The 26,144-nt window shown below is 44.7% G+C and overlaps 1 protein-coding gene across 4 annotated transcripts in view; it reads right to left on the bottom strand.

The window, feature by feature from the left end:
- The window catches only part of LOC138473324 (deleted in malignant brain tumors 1 protein-like), a 633,955-nt gene that overhangs the window by 126,647 nt on the left and 481,164 nt on the right, over positions 1-26,144 (bottom strand). For 3 of the 4 annotated variants that reach the window (XM_069611990.1, XM_069611992.1, XM_069611991.1), the window contains one exon: positions 23,260-23,477. The exons of the other annotated variant lie outside the window; for it this stretch is intronic. In XM_069611990.1, the coding sequence (XP_069468091.1) occupies positions 23,260-23,477 (218 nt within the window). The remainder of the gene's footprint in view (positions 1-23,259; positions 23,478-26,144) is intronic. 4 annotated transcript variants of the gene reach the window in all.

Raw genomic sequence — 26,144 nt, 5'->3', positions numbered from 1 at the left:
CCTTTGCGGTACACATATCCTTGGAAAGGTGTTTGCCAGGTCCTTTAAACTTGGTTTTCAAGGTCCCATATGACCTCAGAGTTGTGTTCCTTGCATCGAGATGCTAAAATGAGCTTTGTCCGGTCCTTCTACAACCGCATTGATGTTTGGCCAATTTCAGGCAACCGTCTCATGTGTGAAGGTGCTGAAATCGGGAAATGGGGTGGGGTGTCCAAATGTCATGTAGCTAGAAATGTCTGGAGGGTCCTAACAGGTAACTATGCAAAATGTGGTGCAGATTGGTGGGACGGTGTAGAATTGTATAAGGACAAAACTAACAGATGTTCTGCTTTATGTATATAAGAGATTGAGAGTAGGAGCTTTGCAACATGCCACATGCAGAGAGACAACTGCTTGAGAGTTTGAGGATTGAGTGAGAGGGAGGGGGACTCAGTAAAAGGGAGGGACAGTGCAGAGAGAGCAGTTCAATATTAGCAGGGCACCCAGAGGCTACTTTCCAGTGGGGTCTCACTGCTGGAGTCAGCGAAGGCAAGGGGATACACCCAAGGAAATGCAGAGTGTGAGATCACTGGAGCCCATCCGTCGTGAGGGAAACGGGAGAAGTACGCCCCTGCTGGGGGAATATCTTGATGCCACCCCCAGAGGACTGATCTGACTTACTAAATTAGTTCTTACTGTTGTCCTTACTGTTGTCCAGGCTGGGAGGAATAATACTGAGCCTAAGGCCTGGGGATGGAAAGCCCCCCAGATTCGGGCATTATGGTGACTCGGGCGGAGATGAAACCTAAGAGCTCAGGATGGGCATGAAGAAGATGGCTGTGGTGTAGGTCTGGGGGCAGTGAGATGACGTTGTAGGGCTATTGGCAGCTCATTGTGGGACCTAGAACACTGAGTTGGATGCCTCCTTTCCATCGTCGTTGGTATCTAGGTATCCCAAGGAGGCTTGTGTTGGTTTAAATGAGGGTCCTTGATGGTCTGTACCAGTTCAGTTCTTTCGAGATGTTGAAATGGCTCATGTTCCAGTAGCTCAATGGACCAGGAAAACACTTTTGAAGGAATCCGTGTTTGAGTGGCAGCCAATGGAGGCTCTTAACACTTCTTAAAGAGGTCTCTCTTTTGTAGGCCCTAAACTCATACCAGCAGCCATGTTCTGTATGAGCTTTAATTGGTTCAAGGTGGTTTTAAGGACACTCATGTCGATTCTGACACTGAAGTCCAGTCTAGATTGCGCCACGTCTGTACGACATGCACTTCATGTTGGAAATCCAGTAGAGGAGGGATTAGCTCTACAATGTTTCCCCGAAGGCTGATTTGATCGAATCCCAGTTCACTGAGTCCAATCTCGGCACTGCGGGCAAACATACTTTTCCTTGTGTGCCCCCCCACCATCCTCCTATGCGGGGGATTATGCCCACAACCCCATAATCTCCCCTGGAATCCCCCACCCCCACTAATTACCCTGCGTTCTACAGGAGACACCACCAGCCTGCTCTCCTTCCTGTGATCCCTCCTCCCCACCGTCCTTCCCCCAATCACGCTCACACATACATACATACACAACCAACCCCAGTCCCCTGCTTACCCTCCACGTCTATCTGTCGCCACTTCCACGTTTTCAGATGATTTGTTGGTGGTGAGAAAACCGGATGTATCATGTTGCGGAGTGACTGATTTCCGGTGAGTTCATTGGAAACCAATCAGCCGGAACGCAGGATTCTACATAACCCGTAATGTTGGTAATGAGCCCTTTTCACTGTTGTATTCATGTGGCATTTGAAGAACATTTCTGAATCACAGACAACCTCCAGGACATTCACTGTAGGTGCAGGTGACGGGTAGGGGCTGGGATGGTTGGCAGTCGGGGCTGGGATGGTTGGCAGCCGAGGCTGGGATGGTTGGCAGCCGGGGCTGGGATGGTTGACAGCCGGGTCTGGGATGGTTGGCAGCCGGGTCTGGGATGGTTGGCAGCTGGGTCTAAAATGGTTGGCAGCCAGGGCTGGGATGGTTGGCAGCCGGGTCTGGGATGGTTGGCAGCCGGGTCTGGGATGGTTGGCAGCCATTTAGAAGGGATGTTCATTGTTTTGAATGGCCCCAGAACATTGTTTTTAAGTTTTGCTTCCATTGTGGGGCAGAAAGCTGTGGGTAATCCCTGCCTGGATTTGAAGGAAGCATCCAAGGATGTTGTGCAGATTTCCATGGAGATTTCCAGGATGGATGAGGATTTGGGAGTCATCTGTGCAGAGCTGGAATGGAGGCTCAGAGGATTCCAGCAAGAAGCCCAGGGGCGAAGCCAAGGGGAAAGGGCAGATCCTTGGGGCACAGGGTTGTTGGTATACCTCTGACGTGCAGTGGCCGACTGATATCTGGAAGCACTGGTCTTTAAGGAAGGAGTACATCAGAACCAGGGCCATTCCTATCATCCCATTCATCCTTTCAAGGTGGTTTAGCAGCATCCTATGATCCACAGTGTCATTTGCTCCAGATAAGTCCATCAGGACCAGTGCTGTGGGGTTCTGTGTCCAGTGATTGTAGAATTTCCTTGTGAATGTTGATCGGAATAGTTTAAGAACCGCTCGGGGGGCCTCAGGCTAGCCTGATGCTAAGGACGAGTGAGCTTTCTTCACTGTGCCTTTGTTTTTATTTATTTATTTATTTGTTTATACATTTCATTTGTTGGTAGCGCCCAAACCCGGAAATTATCACACCAGTGGGTTACATTGACAAGAACAAGACAGTTGAAAATACAACAGTTGCTGGGTTACATTATTCGTACGGTTGCAATAGTAGTGGTAAGAAGGATACAGTTAGGCGTATTTGTTGAACAGAATGGTTTTGAGTTTTTTACGGAAGATCAGGTAAGATGGCTCGTCTTTGATGGATGGAGAGAGAGCATTCCATGAAGTGGGAGCAATAAATATATATCTGGCTCCTGCCGCTCTTTCTCTGGTGTATCTGGGCATCGTAAGGGAGGGGCAAGAGGAGGCTTTCAGGCTGGGGGGTTTGTGTTTTTTAAAGATGGGTGCAGTGAAGTAAGAGGGTGCAGTATTGTGGATGCAGCAGTGGGTGATTGTGAGGATTTTAAACTCAATACGTGCCTTGATGGGCAGCCAGTGAGCTTCACGTCTCGCCAGAGAGATGTGGTCAGATCCTTTCTGGCCCCAGGCCGCTCTAAGGGCGTTATTTTGGATCAATCATAATTTAGATTTTCAGTGGAAGTTCCAGCGAGCATGGCGTTGCAATAATCCACTGTGCTGCCGATAATGTCCCTCGCCAGAGTAAGGCAGCTGTTCGGGAAGAGATATGTTCTGGAGTGGTTGATAAGTTAAGTGGAGTAGGCGGTGGAGGAGGCAACAGCTTTCACAAGTTTGGACATGGTAAGTTCTGAGTCCAGGTGGGCTCTGAGGGTTTTGACAGAGCTGGACACATGGGTATTGTTTCCATAAATGAAGAACTTGAACCGTTTTCCAAGTTGGCTAGATTGTGCAATGCAGCATTGGGTTTATTTAACAGTGTAGAGGAGCCAAGTACCCCCACCTCAACTGTTCCGCACCTATTGCCTGTATGTTGGAAGCCTGAGTATGTGACATACACGGAGCAGTTGAAACTACAAAGGCCAAAAGGAATCCTAGAGGCAAGATTCCCACTTAGGAAACCATACCTGCATACGAGGAGATTTGATGGTTGTTTAAATGAGATTCCTGAAGATGCAGAGCAAATGAAGGGTCAAGACGAATGGTGACGTCACACAGATCTGAACTGACATACCGAGAAGAGATGCAGAGCTCAGAGAATGCAGATAGTCTATAAGGCATCAAGAAATTATCAAGGATAAGTGGCATCTTGGGATCAAGGTGAAGAAGCTTATACCACAGAACAGATGAAGATAGTAAGCTATTTTACACGTGTACAGATGCAAAAGAAACGCAAGCAGACAAAGTAATCTTAAGTCTGGCTTTATAGTGAATAGATTGCAGCAAGTGCCAATATATATCTATGCAGATGGACAAGTAAAGGATGGATGTTTCCGCTATGCATTATAGCAGTGCTGGACTTTAGCAAAGAAGGCAGAGAAAGCCTCATTTCCAGAGTGTCGCAGTTTAAAAGTAAACTGAATTATAAAGAGAATCTCAGCAGACGAGGCTGGACGAGCCAAAGAAGCCAAGGTCTTATCAAACTGGAGTATATTGACATTGGATACACATTGTGTGAAAGAACAGAACTCCTGTTCAGAAGGCATAAATAAAACAAGGAATACGTCAGAGGTCTATTAGAAAATAGAATTAAAATGCACTAGAAGCTCGATTCCATGGTCTCTAGTCACATGGAAGCATGAAGTTGGACGAACGAGATGGTCACACTTACGCAGAGCAGGGCAGAGCGTGCCTTTACTCCCAGAATTTCTCAGAGCTAAGACCATTCTCAGGCCGAGCTTCAAAGCCTAATTGACAGTAGACCACTGAGGTGATGATAGATTGATATGTTAATTGGTGGGAAGCAATAGTTAAGGCGAGCTCACCAGCACCTGGATGGCCAGCTTGCATGCTGCTAGACGTAGATGGAAAAGTACTGATGGGGGTTAGAGGGCCAACCAATTGTAGAGGACTGCGTAATTAAGGGTCCTATAGTTGTGTAAACCAATGGGAGGTTGTGTATTTAGTGATGTTCATAGTGATCATATTTAAGGGAAGGCTTGGTTGCCCCACCTGATGTTAAGTAACCAATCACATCTTTGCACTTTTTTTAGATTAGTATGGATCGTATACTTAGATGTTCACTCAGAGCCAATCACCCATACTCATAGGTTTTTGTTGTTTGCCACGTAGGATGACGTTGGTAGTGACGCAGATCAACGTCATTGATGCAAGTTTTGTGTAGGGGGCTTGTACCTTTGTGTATCTCAGTTTTTACTAGAATGCATTGATTAAGTGGATCGAGCGAATTTGTTGATGTTCGTTATGCTCCCTGTTTTAGATAATTGATATTAAAACAGTCTTTCTTTTGCCAACTACCTGAGTCATTTTGATTATTGATGTATGAATAAAAATCTGCATACCCGTCCATCTTCAGGGTAATTGCTACTCATCTTAAAGGGCTGGGTTATCCAGTTCACTTGGTAGCAGAGAGGATGGTTCAGAGCCATTGACATAAGTAAACTTTAGAGTGCCGGCAATATCGAACAACCTTTGCCATTCGGCTGAAAGGACGTGAAGCTCCCCGTAGATAGATAGATAGATAGATAGATAGATAGATAGATAGATAGATAGATAGATAGATAGATAGATAGATAGATAGATAGAGTAATTTGAAAAAGCTTGCAAGCACGATGTGACGGGTCCACTGGTTTCAGAAAGAATCCCCTCCCACGTCTATGAGAAGCTGATCGAACGGAAGGTTGAAGAGGCGGTAAAAGAGACATACGATCCCGAGGGTCAGAAGACAAAAATGCGAGTGGTGAGTAAAAACTGAGAGAGTTGGCAAAACGTATGGGTGATGAGTCAAGAAAAAAAAAGTGAGTAACGGAGGGAGGTGGGATAAAACGTAACATGAGAATAAGGTTGTTATATGTATATAGTGAGTAGATATTGACTTGAGTGTGGCCAAGCAATATAAGTATCGTGAGAGAGGCCATGATAAATAGAGTACGCCCTGGCCTGCTTTTTAAAGAACGTATCAGAAGAAATTTGAATCTAGAGTCCCGTAGCGGATGAAGTAGAAAACGGATTTGATTAAAGGCAAATCTAAAGAGGTTAATTTACACTGCGTATAGAGTATTTTAGAGGACAAGACGAGTCTTAAAGAGAAGATCTTAGGAGATATATGTGACCGGTCGACTTTGTCTTTTTGTTTTATGTGATTTTGAAAATGATGATGTCATAAGTGGAAAAAACTAATTGGTTGTTTTAAATTGAACTTGGTGGTTGTTTTTAATCAAGATTAGATAAGAGGGATTGGAGCCTGAGCCGATCGGTGCACGCTCATTATGTAATTTTTCTGAAACATGTGTTTTAAATCTGTGATTAAAGCAAGCGAGTGTCAAACAGGTTAAGATCAGACGAGTTGAGAATGGAGAATATTACTAAACTTGTGCACCTCTGAAAGCAATTGCCGAAACATACACCTAAGCTTAGACAGTACAGTGCGGAATGGGTTAAAGGAACCGCAGATAAAATGTTTATGCCGTGGCCGCAAGAAGGTTCACTGTCGATGGCAATCCTGCAACATATGACGACATATTTTCATGCAGCATATACGGGAAAAAAGATAGACAAGCGAGTAGCTAGTTCCGAGCTTTGGAAGATGTACCAAGAAGAGCGAGATGAGCCGCCTCCTGTAGATTGAATACTTAATTTATGCAAAGAGGGGGGTGAGGATGTAAGGCAAAGGGAAGATCAAGGTGAGCAAGATAAAAAGGATAAAGAGAGGAACGATTGAAAGACGAAGGAGCGAAAAGGAAGGATAGACAAAGACGAGAGCAGTTGTATCAAGAGGAGCAATTAAGAAAACAAGAAAGAGCAGAAGAGCAAAGAAAATGTGATAATAGACAAAGAGCAATCGATGAGCGGGAAAGGCTAGAACAAAAAAGAATAGAAGAGGAGGAATAGAAGTTAAGGGACAAGAGAATACAGAGACGAAAGGATGAGGAGATACGCAGAGCAAACGAGAGAAGGGATATGAAGAAAAAAGAAGAAGACAGGGGGAGAGAGGAAACGAGAAAGCGTAGAGAGCTTGATGATGACATAGAACGAAAAAGAAGGCAGAGAGCACACTATCTCGTTCGCTTGGAAAAAGAGATAAGGAATCCTGAACCAGAATTAGCATTGGATTCAGAGGAATTCTTTCCAGAATATGAGTCAATACCAGGCCCATCTAGAGTAAATCTAGAGGATGAGTTTGACTCTAGGGGCATTGGGGAAGCGATAGATAAAGTATACCATGCAATGAAAGCCCAGAAAGAATCAAAGGGGATGGGAGAAAATGATCGACTTGAGAGTACGCAGTTATACTACACAGCGGGAGCCTCATGTAGTACGAGGCAGAAGGAGTTGTCTTTAGATAGACTGACTCTGAACATAGACGAAGAGGAGAGGAGCTGTACGAGTTGGGCACAGGAAGTGTCAGACGAAGATAGAGACACCTTCCGTGGGGAAGAGAGACGGGATGTATGCGGTTCTGAGGGATGTTTTTCAATGGATAAAGAAGTCAGATGGTCAGATTTAGACGCACCAATACCTCGGTCATCAAAATCATTGACACAGTCAGACCAACCTAAAGGGCAACTCCATGGTGAGAGGGGGGAGTCGCCACCATATGTGAGCAGATTAAGATTGCTACCAGGAAGAAGGCGATGTGGGAATATTGTCCCTGCAGTGGACAGACAAATGATGAGAGATGAGATGAGTTTGGGGCTTCGCAGTTTCCCTTGCTAGAGAAAGGGGGGGGGAGACCACAGTGTATACCGTGGCCCCAGATGGACAAGGACAATTTAAGGTGTAAACTTCAGAGTTTTACTTCCGGCACTGGGAAATGGATAAATTAGCTCAAGAAAATGACGGGAGGAAACACATTGGCTATAGGGGACATGTAAGGGTCTCCTGATCGCCATACTTCGTGAGAGAGCTGATGACGTGTGGACAAGGGCAGGATATGCTGGTGTTAATACAGTTAACGCTGCTCACTATGGAGCACCGTTCAATAACTGTACAGCGGCAGTTTGGAAAGCGCTTAGAGTACTGTATCCGAACATGTCTGATATGGGAGCTATAATGACGAAAAAGATGCAAGACGGGGATAATCCGCTTGTTTACATTCAGAATTTTCAGGATCAGTGGTCCTTGGAGAAACGCGAATCTTGGGGAAAATCTATACCTGTGTTTTATCATATATTGTGCAAAGGGCTGCCAGACCCTGTACAGAAGCAGCTCAACAAGTTAGTGGGTAAAGAAACCAAACCGTGGTCGGAGATTCAGCTGACCAGTGCCCATTATTGTAGACTCTTACAGGGAAAGAATCGCAAAAAAGATGATGCGAGAATAAGCGAAGAGGCAAAGTTAGGACAGAAGAAATTGGCCAAATATGCCATTGAAGGGGCAATGTTGACTAGTGTAAACTGATCGAATTCACAACAGACTGCGAGTATGCCACGGGTGAATAACCAGAGGCAGTTTGATCAGGGCAATAATGGATTTTCTCCGCGAGGAAGGTGAGGATTTCGAGGAAGAGTCTTTCAGAATAATCAATGGAATTGGATAAATAATCAGGGAAGATTTCAGAATAATCAAGGTGGGTTTCAAAGTATGCAGAATGACAGTCAGAATATGCAGGATGGGCAGATTCAGAGGTCTCCTATATCTTGGACATGTGGTATGACAGGGCACTTTGCTCATATGTGTAGAAGTCAAGGGTTTGTGCAAAACAGCCAATTTTTAAGAGGGGGGACTTTAAACCCACCTGCGTATTCACAGCAGAGTGGAGACGGGTTTGCTCAGAATCAAACGATGCAGCAGCAGCAAGCACCGAGAATGCAGCAAGGCTTGCAAACACAGTAGGTAGCGGTTAATCCGCCGCAAGGGCAGTCGCAGCATTCGCCCATGCAGATTCGGCAGAGTACGAGCACAGGACAACTAATTACTCCTAGAGTAGGGGGTGTCATGTCGATGGAGGGAATCCTTTTACAGGTAATGGAATGAGGCTGAACCCGCAATAGGACAGCTCACTGGGAGACCTGATGTGTTCTATACTATCCGTGATGCCGAATCCTCATGAGGAACCGAGGGTAGACGTCAATACAGGAGGCAAATCCTTTTCGTTTTTAGTAGACAAAGGTGCAACGCGCTCATGTGTACGAGAGGGGAAATTTTCGATGTCTGGAAATGCCATGAATACTCAAGGTTTTACAGGAGCTTCAAGTAGAGTTCTTTTTACTGAAGAATTACCCGTCTCTATAGGAGAGTGTGACATGTCAGTGCCTCTGCTATATTCAAGGCAGACACCTGTCAATATATTGGGTCGAGATCAAATGACAAAGTTGAATATGACAATTTTGTTTACTGATGAAGGCATAGCGTGTTCAACACCAGGAATGCATTATTTAAACGTGAGTGAATTTGTTGTGGAATTTGCAGGACAAATGGCCGTGTGATCAACACCTTTAGAACCAGCGGTTTTCCATTATGGAGTACGCATTCTGTTGACATGCCTACCAGGCCTAGTATGCAGAACTATGAGAATACCTGATGAGTTTTTGTTTAGACCAAAAATACCTATGCTTGAAGAAGAGGGACGAGTTTTTCCCTTAGAGCTGCAAGTAGCCATAGTGCGAGGTGAAATGGTTTTGCTTGATGGGAATGATGATGAGGGCAGACGATGGTGTTCAGTAATTGCCATCGGGGAAGCTTACAGATTGACTGATGTCACTGATGACGATTTATTTGGAGATCATCCATCTGATGACAAAGTAATATTTGACATGAGCATTACTTATTGGGTGAGAGCAATCAAAAGAGAAGTTCCTCAGAAAATGATGTTGGCACAAAACCGTCTTGAGTATTTTGATGAAGACATGGCGAAAGTGCCAGTTTAATTATGGATGAAAGGCCCCTTTAACATAGGCCTGTTGAAGGGGGTTGGAGAAGTAAAGAAAATATTGAAACCAGGAGCAATGTTACCTCAAGCATGACAGTATCCTATGTCTCGAGAGGCTGATGAAGGTATTTTTAAGACAATTTCCGCCATAATGGATCAGGGTATCTTAGTGATGTCAGAGTCACCATGTAATACTGCGGGGTACCCTATCAAAAATTGTAAGGTGGGGGTTATGGAGACTAATTCAAGATTTACGTCCGATAAACTAGATTGTAGAAGACGAGTTCCCTCTAGTTCCTAATCCGGCTACAATCTTATGTAATATACCTGTTGAAGCACGATATTTCACTGTGATCGATTTGAAAAATGCGTTTTTCTCAATCCCATTGCACAAAGACTCGCAGGATCTGACGACATTTACGTTCAGATAGACTAAGTTAAAAATCACAAGATTACCTCAGGGGTATTGCGAGTCTCCATCGATTTTCAATAGAGTCCTTCAGATGGACTTTAACAATATTGATTTAGAAAGTGTTTTGTTGCAATACATGGATGACATTTTAGTTTTCAGCATTTCAGAGGAAGAGTTCAGACGCGATTCTGTTCAGCTGATGGTTACACTTGTTACAAAGGATATAAGATTGAAAAAGAGAAGTTACAGTATTGTCAATAAGAGGTGATGTACATTGGCCAATTGATTTCACATGAAGGAAAGAAGGTTACTCCAGAGAGAGCTGAGGCTATTTTGAAAACCACAAAGCCACACGCAATAAAGCACATGCAGAAATTTCTGGGATTATGTAATTATGTCAGGTCATGGGTCTTTAACTACAGCTCATGTATAAGGCCTTTATTGTGGGCTTTAAAGAAAGCACAGGTAACGCATGAAAAAATCGTGTGGACTGAGAAAATGGGAGAAGGGTTTGAAGAGTTAAAAAAAGCAATTTGCACAGCTCCAGTTTTATGGATTCCTAATTATGCTGAGGAATCATTTTAGTTTTCGCACATGGACGGTACTGTTATGGCAGCAGTCCTTACACAGAGAACCACATTGGGGTACAAGCCCCTTGCATATTAAAGTGGGCTTTTAGACCCAGTAATGAGGGGTCATTTTCCGTGCAAACAATCACTTGTAGCCAACGCATTCACCATAGAGAAAGCTGCAAGCATAGTGATGTGATGCTCTATGACGTTATTTGTTGAGCATGCAATGTTTGCCATTTTAGAGAAACCAAAAGGCACGTTGACTTCTCAAAGGACTTCTGCCTGTGAAGTAGTCATATCGAATCCAGCGATCAAAAAAGTTCAATGCAGAATAAGGAATCTCGCCATGTTTGTAACTGAACCACTGGCAGAGGACGAGCATGTGCATGACTGTGCAAACGATGAAGAGTTCTATGATGAAATCCCTAGGATAAAAGAAAATGCTTTAGCAGGAGGAGAAATTGTTTTCATTGATGGTTCTTCAATAATCGATTAGAATGATGGGCAGAGATACACAGGTGCCACTGTAGTAAAACATACAGCCAATGGGGAGTTTCAGACATTGGTAAGTGCACGACTCCCGTCTCACTATTCAGCACAGTCTGCAGAGTTAGTGGCGCTGATTGTCGCGCTCAAAAATCATGCAGACCAGGAAGTAACAGTGTACAGCATTTCCGCCTATGTGACGTCAACGGTGCACGCAGGGTTAGCACATTGGAAAAGGAGGGGCTACCTCTGAGCGGATGGCACGCCAGTGCAGCATGCAGCCTTATTGGACAGGCTTATTAAAGCACTGCAACTCCCAGTAGCCATCACAGTTGTTAAATGGCACAGTCAAGCCGGTCAAGTGGCACAGCGAGTAGAGCGCTCGCTTTGACACCCGTGCAGGGCCTGTTAACGCAGGTTCGAATCCCGGCGGGGCCAAACTCAGCCTTTCATCCTTCCGAGGTCGATAAATGAGCACCACACACCGTGGGTAATAATAAGCAGCGCTCGGATACCTGAGGGTTTGTAGCGCTATATAAAAGCCTAATTATTATTATTATTAAATGCGCAGCACATACTAGAAGGACAGACTTTATCTCACGCGGACACCAAGCAGCAGATGATGAAGCCAAACTCGCTGCATGTTCAGAAAATGCAATGACATTTGATACGCCTGGTGTAAATGAGAAAATAATTGTAATGATGAGCATGTCTGGAAGATAGAGTGATTTGTCAAAGACACAATTAATGGCAGGTCCAGGGGGAAGCACCTCAAGATGAGAAGGATTTGTGGACGCATAAAGGATGTTCTTTAAAGCATTGTGGTGACAAGACAGCACTGGTAAACCGGTGATGCCTGTGGCCTTATTAAGGATGGCGCTGGAACAGCTACACTACCCTGCGCACACAACTAGAGAAAACCTCGCTGCAACTATCGCAGAGGATTGGTTTGTACCAAATTTGTTAGAGCATGTTGTGTTCTATGTAGTGAACTGCATCGTGTGCCAAACATTCACGGCTGGGCACACACTGCGCACAGTTAGGGGAGTTATTCTGAGACCCAATGGCCCCATTCAGCACTTGCATATCGACTATGTCGTCATGTTGTGGGTATGTAATGGATATAGATAAATGATTGTAGTAGTTTCTCCCTTTTCACGATGGATTGAGGCTGGTCCATGTACACACCCAGACTCTACCTGTGCAGCCAAATTCTTAGTGCGAGACGTATTTCCTCGACGGGTATGTTTCATGTAATGAGGTCAGACAATGGCCCACATTTTGTGAATCAGACATTTGAGCAGATCAGCTTGTTGCTTGGTATAAAGCACAAGTTTTCTTTGGCATATCATCCACAAGGAAATGGGATCTGTGAACGGCTCAACGGCTTCCTTAAAGAGAAGATAGCCAAGTTGAAGCTTACCTTGAAGAAAGGGTGGTTGCATTGCCTACCACTGGCATTATATGCATTGAGGATCCAACCAGGTTCGCACCACCATATCACCCCACATGAGATAGTGACAGGGAGACGGATGAGGACACCCCTCACGCCTCCATCCAGAGTTAGAAGTGATGCTCAGCCAACAGCAGAACTGTTAGGAATGGAGCTACGTGACTATTTTACGTGTATGACTGAAAATATTTCTGGCATTTCAGGTCAGTTACGGTGAAAAGGGTGTGGGGCAGTACAGAACACAGAAGGAGATGCTTCAACAAGTGGTGTTCAAGAACTTTGCCTTCCCAAATTATTCCCGGAGATGCAGTCCTTTCATTGTGGAAGATGTCACACCGTCTGCAGTCAGAGTGCAAGGCAGACGTGCTTGGACTTTTTTAGGTGACGTCAAAGATTACACTGGAGAGACCCCTTCACCCTTTGGAAGCAAGCATTGGGGAAGAAGCTCAGCAAATGCAGACAAGGTCTATGACGAGGAAAAAGGACTCAGAGGCTGTTGAGTAAAAGAAAAGATTTTATTGGACTGTGGCTTATTTCAGAACAATCTTCTAGCCATTTAGAAAAGAGTTAAGGGAAGATGATTCAAACACTCTGTGCAGTCATTTCAGGGTTAAGAGAAGATCGTTTGCTGCTAAAGCCACAAGAGAGTATTAAAACTTTGGACTGACGCATGCTTTAAGCCTTGATAAGAAGAGAAGTATGACCAATTCTGAGTATATTTTCCACAATTGGAAGAGGGTGCAGTACCCTGATTCATTTCTTACTGAGTTTCTTACTGGATTTGCCCATGGTGATTCCCAATGACAACGTTTCAAGGCTCATATTTGAAGTTTTTCTCTTCATTTTGCGAACTTATCCGGCTATCGTGGGGAGAACTACTAGCGTACATGTTTTTCTGCAAGATCCTAAGAATGATCCCATTGTAAGGAGGTGGCTCACAGCAATTATCAAGCAGGTTCTGAATCTACCAGAGTATAGAGGGGACAGGACAAATGCCCCCATCCGCTGATGACGCACACAGACTCGTAAGAGTGGTTTTCTATCGTTTGATTGAAGAATACCTGCATCTTGTTGGAAGACACACTGATGTGCACACATTCTTAAGGGATCCGAGAAACAATGCAGCACTAAATGAAATCTTGAGAGGCATCATACTGCAATTAAACGCTGAGAGAACTTCGAGGTCAGAGTGAAACTTTCCTTCGAGGGACAGATCGAGAGGTTGCTGGTCAGACAGAACTTTTGTTTCATGTTGAAAGAAATTCATCATGTCATCTGGTCTAAGGCAGATTTGAGGAATCGACTGGTAACTGGTGTATGTCGTTGAACTTATCTAGACTTACTGAAGGCTTTTTTACTTCTTGCTGAAGAGGCAAACATGTTTCGTCTGGTTATAGACTGGTTCCAGAGAAACATTGAAGAGTTTGATTCTTGGTATCCAGTTAGCAGACAGCTGACCAAGGACAGGTTATCGAGACAACACAGCAGATTCCAGAAGCAGTACATAATGATGATGTATTAAAGTTACTTTTTCCTTCCTTAGGCAATAAAGATGGGAAGTATTAGTAGTAACATCATTATGCCAGATATAGAGAGACGTCCACGTTGTCCGCAAAATTGATGCTGTAAGATATCCTATCTGTATATCACTTAAACTTGCATTTTGTTCATAATCATACTGCTTTCACTCACACTATGCACATCGTACTACATAGATGTACATGGAGCTAAAGACTCCTGTGAATCTTTCCGAACAGAAGGAAGGTACAATCGTGGGCAGTCGAGAACCTATGTAGTTATTCGTGTTCCAAAGAAAGATGACAAATTGCCTAAAATTGAGATAAGTGTGACTAACAATCGTTCACATGCAAGAAGTGTTTTAGAGACTCTTTTAGGACACAAGAGACAAGCTTGGCAAGACAGACAGGAGAAAAGGTTGGTAGAGAGTGAACCTACACAGATAAAGCATGCAACTACACCAGTCCTGTGATAATTGACCCAAGGATTATTCCTCAAAGACAGTCACACATGGAGATTATGCAAGACATTTTCTTGCCTAAATGGTATGTTGAGAGGATGAAACTCTCTGAACCTTCTCCTACTCAGGGAACACTGATAGGTGTTCCTACAACTGATCCAGCCAGAAGGAGTTATGCTAACACACTTCATGAAATGATTATGGAAGGTCACATGAGAAGAATGAGGGCTAAAAGAAGCACCAAAGAGGATGATTTCAAACTAAATGATTACCTAGACAGTACAGCTCACCTGTGAAACAATATATGGTACCAACATATGAAGGAAGTTGGAAGAAGGCCTTCGAAGGAGGAATGCTTTGTGTGTGCACTCCTGCCTTATAGTAAGGGAAAATCCAAGATCTTCATAGCAATCGAAATAGATGTCCTGACAGCTCATTGTCTTTTGCACATAGCACTTTGCAAAACACGACGCCAGTTCATGGGCCGAGATCCCTACCTCAAATGGACAACTGAATGGATAGATCCAGATGAAGAGGACTACATCCAAGACACAAAGACATGAGACAGAGCTCATACGAAGAATCATGTGATCAGATAAGAGAAGCCTGGAGAGAAAGGAGCTGGAATTAGATGGGAGGTAAACAAAAACTTGAGAGTCCAGGAAAACATGCAGAAAAAATTTGAAAATGGAAGAACAGAGGCCAAATACAGATCTGGGGATCAGTATTATCGCCAGATGGGTGGGAAGAAGGTGTGGTTATCTGTAGAACATGTATGGGGTCTGATCGTCCTGAATCGACTGCTTTGAATGCACAGGTGCTAAGCATCCCCTGTGGAAGAGTATTGTGAAGCTACTGACCTGGGTTGAAGACAGAGGAGGACCCTTGCAGATAGTACCATTGAAGAAAATAAAGAAACAATGGTACAAGAAAAGTTGGAGAGAATCAGAACTGTGATAGACTTTTTGATGCACCAAGAATACGCATTGGTACTTCAGTGATCATGGATCATTATTGGACATGTGGAGCCAGAGCTTATATAAGATTGCCTGCAGACTGGGGAGGAATTTGTTCCATAGTAAATGTTCATGTTCCAGCATTGGTGATTCCAAAAAGTGACTTACACCTTGACAGTTTTCCAAAAAGGAGATGTTCACCTGAGGAAGAAGGGATCTGAGGAGCTGATCAGAAGAATGAAGAGGGAGAACTATTTCTCAGCAAAATCCATAGAAGCTTTTGATGCAATTCCAAAATTGGAAGTGCTAAGCACAAGCTGTTCAGCCAGACCTCATCAGTGTTCACGACAATTTACATGCTGAGGATCCAGGTTGGAGCAAATACCAAATGGCTGCAGATTACCAGATGGGAATTGCTATAAACGATCAACACTACTATAAAGGGGTTCAATGCAATCAGAGAAGAGATGAGAGCCATACGACTGATGACTCTTCAAAACAGATATGTCTTAGATATGATTACAGCTATGGATGGAGGTGTTTGTGCAAAAATTGGAGAATCCTGTTGCACATTTACACCTTCTCATGATGACGAGAATGGAACCTTGACAGAGGCCATAGACATGCTAATGAAACTCCATGGTCAGAGGATAGACGAAGTGGAAGATGTTGCTGATGATAGCTGGTTTGGATTGCTCTTTTCTTGGCTTCCACAATGGATGGCAGACATTTTCAAGTTCCTTGGAGCCCTGATAGTAATTATACTACTTGGATTCTGTGTGATCAAGTTGATAATCTCGCAATGCAAGAAGACAGCAAAGAAAGCCATAGAGATGAAGATCATGATTGATGTTGAACCACGATGGAAAGCCAAAGATCTGACAGATGAAGAAATCAGAGACTTTGTAAAGGCTAATATTCATGCACCTGAGGGAACAAAGTTCCTGTATCCAAAGAATCATAAGAAGTATGTGGGAAGATGGATCTATTGCAGTCCAAATGGACGATGCAGTCTCATGACGTGGAACAAAGATGAGCACGTGAAAACAGCAGGATGCTTGAAGGGAGTCATAAAGATATGGATCGCTTGGAGGCTTTTCTGCAGACATGAATGTCTGGATGTGACAGATGATGAGAGAGTGGTCGATGAATCGCCCAGAGGGGGGAGTGTAGAGGAGGAGCCAAGTACCCCCACCTCAACCGTTCCTCCCCTATTGCCTGTATGTTGGAAACCAGAGTATGTGACATAGACAGAGCAGTTGAAACGACAAAGGCCAAAAGGAATCCTAGAGGCAAGAATCCAATTGAGTAAACCATATCTGCATAACAAGGAGATATGATGGCTGTTTAAATGAGATTCCTGAAGAAGTAGAGCAAATGAAGGGTCAAGACGAATGGTGACGTCACACAGAGCTGTACTGATGTACCGAGAAGAGATGCAGAGCTCAGAGAATGCAGATAGTCTATAAGGCATCAAGAAAGTATCAAGGATAAGTGACATCTTGGGATCAAAGTGAAGAAGCTTATGCCACAGAACCGATGAAGATAGTAAGCTATTTTACACATGTACAGATGCAAAAGATACGCAAGCAGACAAAGTAATCTTAAGGATGGCTTATAGTGAATAGATTGCAGCAAGCGCCTATATATATATATATATATATATATATGCATATGGACAAGTAAAGGATGGATGTTTCCACTACGCATTATAGCAGTGCTGGACTTTAGCAAAGAAGGCTGAGAAAGCCTCATTTCCAGAGTGTCGCAGTTTAAAAGCAAATTGAGTTATAAAGTGAATCTCAGCAGACGAGGCCAAAGAAGCCAAGGTCTTATCAAACTGGAGTAAACTGACATTGGATACAAATTGTGTGAAAGAACAGAATTCCTGTTCAGAAGGCATGAACAAAACAAGGAAGATGTCAGAGATCTATTAGAAAAAAGTATTAAAATGCACTAGAAGCTTGATTCCATGGTCTCTCGTCACATGGAAGCATGAAGTTGGATGAACAAGATGGTCACACTTACGCATGAGGGCAGAGCGTGCCTTCACTCCCTGAATTTCTCAGAGCTAAGAACACTCTCAGGGCCGAGCTTCAAAGCCTAATTTACAGTAGACCATGAGGTGTTGATAGATTGATATGCTAATTGGTGGGAAGCAATGGTTAAGGCGCGCTCACCAGCACCTGGATGGCCTGCCTACATGTTGCTAGACGTAGGTGGAAAAGTACTGACAGAGGTTAGAGTGCCAACCAATTGTAGAGGACTGTGTAATTAAGGGCCCTATAGTTGTGTAAACCAATGGGACGTCGTGTATTTAGTGACGTTCATGGTGGTCATTTTTAGGGGAGGTCTTAGCTGCCCCACCTTATGTTAAGTAACCAATCACATCTTCGCACTTTTTTAGATTAGTATGGATCGTATACTTAGATGTTCACTGAGAGCCAATCCCCCATACTCATAGGTTTTTGTATTTTGCCACATAGGATGACGTTGGTAGTGACACAGGTCAACATCATTGATGACAAGTTTTGTGTATAAGATCTCAGTTTTTACTAGAATGCATTGAGTAAGAGGATCGAGAAAATTCGTTGATATTCGTTATGCTCCCTATTTTAGATAATTGATATTAAAACAGTCTTCCTTTTGCCAACTACCTGAGTCGTTTTGATTATTGATGTATGAATAGAAAATCTGCATCCCTGTCCATCTCCAGGGTAATTGCTACTCATGTTAAAGGGCTGGGTTATCTAGTTCAACAGGATGCCCAGAATGGCTCTCTTAAAATCATAGGGTAGGACCCACTAGCCAAGTATGGGTGGCAGAAGGAGGTAATCACATGAGCAAAGGTATCCAGGTGACTCTTCAGGAAGGGCACAGAACATTGGGTAGACATCCGTGGCAACCAACATGTCGGAAGTCTTTGGTGCTGGTGAAACCTCATTAGCTACTGTTATGAATCTATTGGGGTGGAGCCCTGGATGACTGGAAGCTTAAAAACCTCTGCAAAGGCATGTTGTGAGATCTTGCAGTAAGGTGAGTGTGGGACATAGTCAGACTCCTGGCAAACCTTGTCGGTGGTGGTCGATCCAAAGCTGATTGAACACACAGGTATCCCTGGTGGCCACTTCTATGGTGAGTCCTCCTGAGAAGGAGAGTGAATGCCTCGCCAGTAATCCGGGTTTTACATTTGCTATCCCACATTCTGGAGCAGAATTGCCCAAAGGGTTGTTCGAGTGCCAGTGGAAGTGGACAAAATATTTTTTTCAGCTGAAGCAGTGATGGTTCCATGAGGTCAAACCACCCTTCAGGGAACTATTTGTTAAAACCATGTGGCTCGTGGGCGATGAGGATGTTAAAAGGGTTATTAGAGTTCAGAGGGCATTTCTTTAGCACATCCTCAAAGGATTAGTAACTTGCAGAGAGCATAGAAGTGAAAGTATGTGTTTCTGGGAGCATCAAAGCTACATCATATCTTCCTCTTTTCAATAATGGACCTATTTTTGCATAAATCCTTGAAGTTAGGAGACATCATGGTGTTCACAATATTTTTGGAGGTGTCATTAAACCATGCATCTGCTATAGCCCTCCCTATAGGATTGCTATAGACAACGTTGATCCAGATGTTCGTCCAGCAGCTGAGTGATCAGTGACCATCTCAAAGGTGCTCAAATAATGTCAAACCCGCTAGGCATCTCGGACTAACCCCCCTGGCTCTTAGTTACGGGACCCATCGCATGCATCATCCCTAGACATGTTCATGCTTTTGAAGACGGTCCACCTTTGGGTAGCCCATTTTGGCCAGCATCATTGGCCATGTTCACAATGTCAGAAACAACCCCCTTACGCCCACCAACAAATGCCATATTTATGTTTGCTACCACAAATCCCATCTTCCAAGAAATATAGTCACAGCGAGAAATGTCAGAATCGGTCAACACTCGCAAGACAACCATGATAGGGTCCCATCCCTCTCGACATCCCTTCCTATGTCATGGGTGGAACGCCTTTATATTGGTTTTGCAACATAGACCCGGATCATGTTTGCCACATCCCATTGCAAGGATCCTGTCATTACAGTAGAAAGCTATGTGGGGATATTTTTCCTTCATTAGAAAAGGAGGGGAACTTGCTGTCGTCTCGCAGGAGTATTTTTCAATCATCTTCAGTGACTTCTCCAACATATTTTGTGCGGAAGGTCTGTGAGTGCAGGTCCTGCACCATCCTCTGTGCTCAGTGCACCTGCTTGGTGGTGAGTGAGCCCCCCTCCTGCTCCATGAATTATTTCCATGTTCCTGCATTTATTTATTTAATATCCCTGTCCTCTACCCGCCCCACTCCTACCCTGGCAGCCTGTGATTGGATGCTTCCTTCAGTAACTAGTCCTCTTTACGGAGGGCCCTGGGGCAGCCGGCTAAGGGCCAGAGGCAAAGGGCAGCTCCCATCCAATGTATGCACCTGTTTGTTCGCACAGGGGTGCCCCAACTAAGCCCCTAGGCTGTCTGCAGCAATCCTCAGGTAAGAGACAATGGATATTTCTTTAATGTAATTCAATGTAACTTTTATAGCAAAGTTTAGTACTTAAAGTTTCGGTAGGTGTTACAGAATGGCAGCTGTATTTAAGTCGGGTGCATGTCTGGAGGATGGCCACTGATCTAAACTCAGGCACACACCCAGTCTACAGCCACCGACTAAATTCAGCGCACATTTAGAGCACCGCCACCATTCTTGCCTCACGCCAGGGCTGGACAGTGTGCTGCGCTTGGATGAATTATGAGGGTGGCCAATGTGCTGCACTCGGGAGAATTGTGGGGTTGGCTGATGTGTTGCACTTGGAGGAGTTGTGAGGGTGGCCTGTGTGTTGAACGTAGATTAATTTTTAAGGTGGAAACACCCGACACTACCTCTCTGCACCCTTCTAATACATGCACTACTATAGGACACTCTGCACTACACCTCTGCCATTAGTATGCAGCTATCCCCCGTGATGAAATGTGGTCTAGCCGCTTCACGTACTTTGCACAACACCTCTGCCATTAGAATGCAGCTATCCCCAACCATAAAATGTGGTCTAGCCGCTTCACATACTTTGCACAACACCTCTGCCATTAGTATGCAGCTATCCCCCATGATAAAATGCGGTCTAGCCGCTTCACGTACTTTGCACAACACCTCTGCCATTAGAATGCAGCTATCCCATATGATGAAATCCGGCCTAGCTGCACACCTATCACACTCCCAGACTACCTCTGTTCACCCTCCACGGCAAAATTATAGTGTGGCCCTGTGCCTTGCTGTAACCAGGCTCCTGACATCTGCAGTGTCAGCTCTGCAGTGGCAGAAACCAGGTTCAAAGGCCGCCTGTGCATTCTTGACAGCTGCTGGGACACAAAGTCCCTGCAGATGGATGTGGCATTTTAAATCCCTGCACCTCTGATCTAACTTCTGATAATTATATGTCTTTGTCAGTCTGGTGGCACATACATCTTTAAATGTATGCTAAGCCTAGTTGTGCCATAGTGACAGATAAGAGTGCATAATTAAACAGACATAGCAAATTCATATCACACCAGTGTCAGCTCAGAGCATTGCCAGCTATCATAGGACGGATTTGTTTTGGTATATAGGTTGCGTGTCTCCAGAATTGCTGTGTGGAGCAACAGCCAGGATGCAGCCCATCGATCCACCTGCAGTTATGGTAACAGCACCCCCTCTGGGATAGAAACCTCCCACAGGAAGTCTCCTGGGAACGGTGCTACAGAGGCAGTGCATACTAAGCAAAGCCGTCCTCACACCAAGGTGTCGCGTTCTTGGTCAAAAGATCTTTTTAAAATAATTATTCAGAAAAAAAGTGATTTAGAAAGACCACTCAGAGAACGCGGAGAGTGGTCTTTCTAAATCTCAACTGTCATGCCCCTGCTACACACGAGTGCACACAGGGGCTGACAGGCTGATCAAGATGGGCAGGGGAAGTGTGTGTTTGCGGGCATGTGTGTGAGAAAGGGGACAGTGTATGTGGAGGGGAAGCAGTGTGTCTGCGTGTGTGTGTTTCTGAGTGTTTTGGTATGTAACGGGGTGCTGGTGGAATAGGTGTATCTGAGTATGAGGCAGGGTTGGGGTGGGGGAGAGTTTGAAGGGCGGCTCGGGGGTGAAACAAGGATTGGACCCCTTACAGCTGGCTTGCTTTGATACAATTCTAAAAGGACCAGAACCTCTCTCTCCGAGGCAGGACCTCCTCTGGATAATTGCCTCGGCTACGGCAGTGGATGCTCCTTGTACCGGACGAGCATACTTGTCCTTGGCACTTAAGGGGTTAAATCAGCTATTCGTACAACTGTGTGTAAAAGTCTTAACTTGACCATCTGACCCTAGAAAACTATGACTCCATTTCTTTTCTTCCTGCATCAGGAGAAATGCTTGAGTCTTCATATCTGCATCTAGTTACCTCCTTCTCAGCCTGGGTTTCGTCGGGGGCTGGGCACGCATACTGTGTTGGTATCTGTACTAGTTCACCTTTGCTCCTTGGTTGATGACAGCAGTATTGGAAGGCTGGTTGTGTTAGACCTGTCAGTCGCCCCTGATACTGTTGATCATTGCATTTGTATGAACGGCCTTAGCCACAGTCTCAGAGCTAGTGTTAGACCAAGTGTACATGGGCATTTCACATCCATGGCCTTTCATCCCTGTGCCTGCCTCCAGGACCCCCAACCCTCTCCTGTCTTCTGCCTCAGCCCCTGGCTTCTTCCTAAAACCCAATCTCAGACCCTCACTCCTGGCCCCTGGAGCCATTTGCCACTGTTTCTGTAAAGGTAGGACTTCAGTGAATGTCTTTGCACTTTGTAATATGAATGTGACATGGGTGTGGAGGTTTGAATGGACTGTGGTGAGAGGCACACCTCTGCATGGTTCTACAGAGAACAAGAAATAGGTTAATGTAAGTGATAGCAACTAACAAAACCACATCTCACCAACTTATCCTATTCAAGGTCCACCAACCGCAGTCAGCCTATGCGTCCTTCAGGCTCCAGAAGAAGGTAACTGGAGTGTGTCCTGCTGTCTCTGAGCTTACTGGGTCATGTTGCATGAAGTACTCTCTTTGTGCCTGCTCACACGAGCAGGCTGCCTGTTTTAGATCCATTCAGTTTTTACATTTTCTTTCAAACCTTGTAGCAAATGGACGCAGTTACCTGAAAGGTTAAGGATCACACTGACTGTCAATCCGGATCCATTTCAGGGATCTGGCAGACTTTCTGATTTCTTTATTAAAAGACTATGTTTCCCAGAATGCCTTATGCACTGCTTCATCTGCACTGATGCAAGCCTAGGACGAGTGGAGAACCCGTTTCCTGTCATGGTGAGTATTGTCCTGAAGTTACTTTACACAATGCCAGAAAGGTGTCTCCTCACAGACACTGTCCTTTTGTGTCCTATAGTTGGACTCAGCACGCGCAGTACCTGTAACAGCAATTGGGGGTTTGGAGCCTGCGCAGCTATGAACTCATTGGAAGTGGGAGTGCTTAATCCACACACCGTTTTAATATCAATGTTATCATCGTACATCTCATGTAACCTTGGTATATGTGTCTTGGCTGTTGAGTGCATGTTGAAAATAAGGATGAACTTCTTGTGTGATCTTGGGCACATTCCCCCTGGAATTTCGTTTGCCTTCTGCCTCCTCTTGAGAGGGGCACCATAAAGAAGGAACACGGATCAGAAAACCCAGTGTTCTTGTACAGTGGCAATGGTGTGCCACCAAGCTTTGCACAATCGCATCACAGCTCACCTACAGTCGGCTGGTCTTAGCATCGGGCTGGACGTACCTGTGTCGTTCGTGCCACACCTGCAGGACTGATAGGAGGCCTGGAATCCAGAGAAGGCGACGCTCCCGTCACTTCTGAAGAGGACGGTCATGTCGTTGGAGGTGGACGTGAAGGTGTACGATGAGTTCCAGCAGACTTTGCCCAGTAGAGGAGATGCCTCGAGCGGCCCGTCGTAGGCAGCAATGTAATCCCAAACACAGCCTTGAACCTGTTCCAGGCTGAGGAGAGAAAGGTCAGGATTATGGGTCTCATGCAATGATTATTGATTGAGAGATTGAAAATTAGACATATCTAACTAGACTGGGAGGACAGTGACTGCCCCTTGGGACGACGTTTGGAGGATCATTGCGCCCTCTGGTGGAAATGCATGGCTTTAAACAATATCTAGGTGCCCAGAGGCAGGTTGCGGTGCTATAGGTGGTGCCAGCAGAAACTTTGCGATGTGTTTGTTTGCATACTTACCTGCAAGGTTACCTACCTAAATACTGTCCCTCTCGAGCCCTCCTCTCATCCACCTCCAACCTTCTGCGGGTGAGCCGGTTCTCCAAGCAGAGATCTGGAGGGAGATCCTTATCCTCAGCAGGGGAATCCATCTGGAATAGCCTCCCTGCCACCCTCTGCCTTGAGCCCGATCTTCTTAAGTTCCGGAAACACTTCAAGACCTTTCTCTTCTCCGCTTCCTTCTGTCTCCCTCTACCCTGCTTCCTAGCTCTCTGCTCTTTCCCTCTCTCCCTCTTCCTCCTTATAGCTTGCTGACTGCCACCTCAGAGTCTGACAGGTCCCTGCCACCCCCGCATGTCCTGTTTGCACTTGCCTCTGGGCCCTGTACCCCAACCCCTGACTGCACTTAGAATTAATCCAAGAGAGCTTCTCTCTCTGCACTTACCCCAGTCTCCACTGACTGGGTGCACTTGGAACCCTCCCCCCCTAGACCGTATGTGCGCTTGCACGATCCAAATGCACCTTTGCCAGAAGATCGTCTGTCTGTTCTCCCTTGTCTTCACTCCTTAATGTCAGGCCTATTTGCAGTATCTCAACTGTTAAATGTATTTGTCTCAGAAATGCAAGAGTTCTGAGCAACTGTTGTTTTTGCCCCATGTTCCCACCTTCCTTGAGTGCTTTGAAACCCTTGTCTGTGTATAGGTGCTTTATAAATAACATTACCATACCATTTGTCATTGAAGCAGAATGCTGCTTTGAACAGAACAAACTGCACAGGCCAGATCATGTGCAGAGCCTTGGCACAGCAGTGGACAAACGAGGCACTAGATGCTAGATACACCAGGCGCTTGCAGGTGGCGGCAGTTGGGTACATTAATTGGGCAATGGACCGACCAAAGTAGGCTTGATATCTTCAGTGAATAGTGACCAGGTGACAGTAAGCACCAGTATTTGCATCTGAGGATTTCCTGTGCGGTTCGGGAATATAGAGGTGATCCAGTGAGGTGCAGAGCTCAGGGGCCCCTTCAATTGACAAGAGGTGTAGCTTTAAGGTAGCCTTGAAAGTCTTAACTGTGGGAATTTGCTTGAGATCAGGGTTAAGGATTAGCAGTCGTGGGGGGCCGGACAGAGGTGGATTTAGCAGTCGGACCAGGGCAAAAGCCTGCGTGCCACCCCTTCTCGGCCTCTCTCTTTTGAAGTCCTGACTGCACAGGCCTCCCACTGAGCTCTTACCTTAACAGTCTCTACAAGCATGTGATGACATTTCTGGTAGTGCAGAGGTTTACAATACAGCTCATTAGTGATGGTAACAGGTGCATGGCAGTACACGTGACTGTGACAGTGTCTAACAGGGTCAGTCCAGCAAGGACTGAACTTGTATTTGCTCTTGTCTAAATACATCTAGGACCTGTGGGTGCAGTCTACATGGCATGTAATAGATTTACCACATAGACAGGCCTACCCAGTGACTTACTTTAGTGAACCTGTGCATCGCAGGCCTCTGCTGGCCACATTCATGCAGCTTCATTTATTTTATTTTTTTAGTTCTTATTTGCTTAAAACTATAACCTTTAACAGCATTTTACACAATGAATCACAATTAAATCACTTTAAATTCATATACATCATTAAAACACCAAAGACAATGATATCAAATAATGCATTTAGGGCACTCAATGTCATGATTATAAACAATTGCCACATATAGGCAAGACATATCGTGTACATACATAAAAACCGGGGACACGCACGCAATGTGCAAGTATACTCATAAAACCAACTAAATTACAAGCCTCTACCCCTTGCACCCCGCAGACTTCATTATTCAAGAAAGGATGGGCTCCCCTTCTGTATAAGTAAAGTGTTCCTTGGCCCCAATAAAAAGTAAAGTGCATTGTAAAGTCTTAAACAACAGCCTATAAAATACTGAATTTCACACACAATAAAGTGCATTAAGCAGTTAAAGACAACCAATAAAGTGCAAGATTCCACCATACACAATAAAGTGCTTTATGCTGTTGAAGGCAGCCTATAAAGTGCAAGATTCCATACACAATAAAGTGCTTTATGCAGTTGAAGGCAGCCTATAAAGTGCAAGATTCCACCATACACAATAAAGTGCTTTATGCTGTTGTAGGCAGCCTATAAAGTGCAAGATTCCATACACAATAAAGTGCTTTATGCAGTTGAAGGCAACCTATAAAGTGCAAGATTCCAACACAATAAAGTCCATTATGCAGTGGAACACAACCTATAAACTGCAAGATTCCATACACAATAAAGTGCATTGTGCAGTTGAAGGCAACCTATAAAGTGCGAGTTCCATACACAATAAAGTCCATTATGCAGTGGAACACAACCTATAAACTGCAAGACTCCATACCAAATAAAGTGCATTATGCAGTGGAACACAACCTATAAACTGCAAGACTCCATACCAAATA

The sequence above is a fragment of the Ambystoma mexicanum genome, chromosome 8 (genome assembly GCF_040938575.1).
Source record: "Ambystoma mexicanum isolate Mex_15411 chromosome 8, UKY_AmexF1_1, whole genome shotgun sequence".
Lineage (NCBI taxonomy): Eukaryota > Metazoa > Chordata > Amphibia > Caudata > Ambystomatidae > Ambystoma > Ambystoma mexicanum.
Note: the sequence above shows the minus strand (reverse complement) of the source record. Positions and strands in the feature narration are given on the sequence as shown.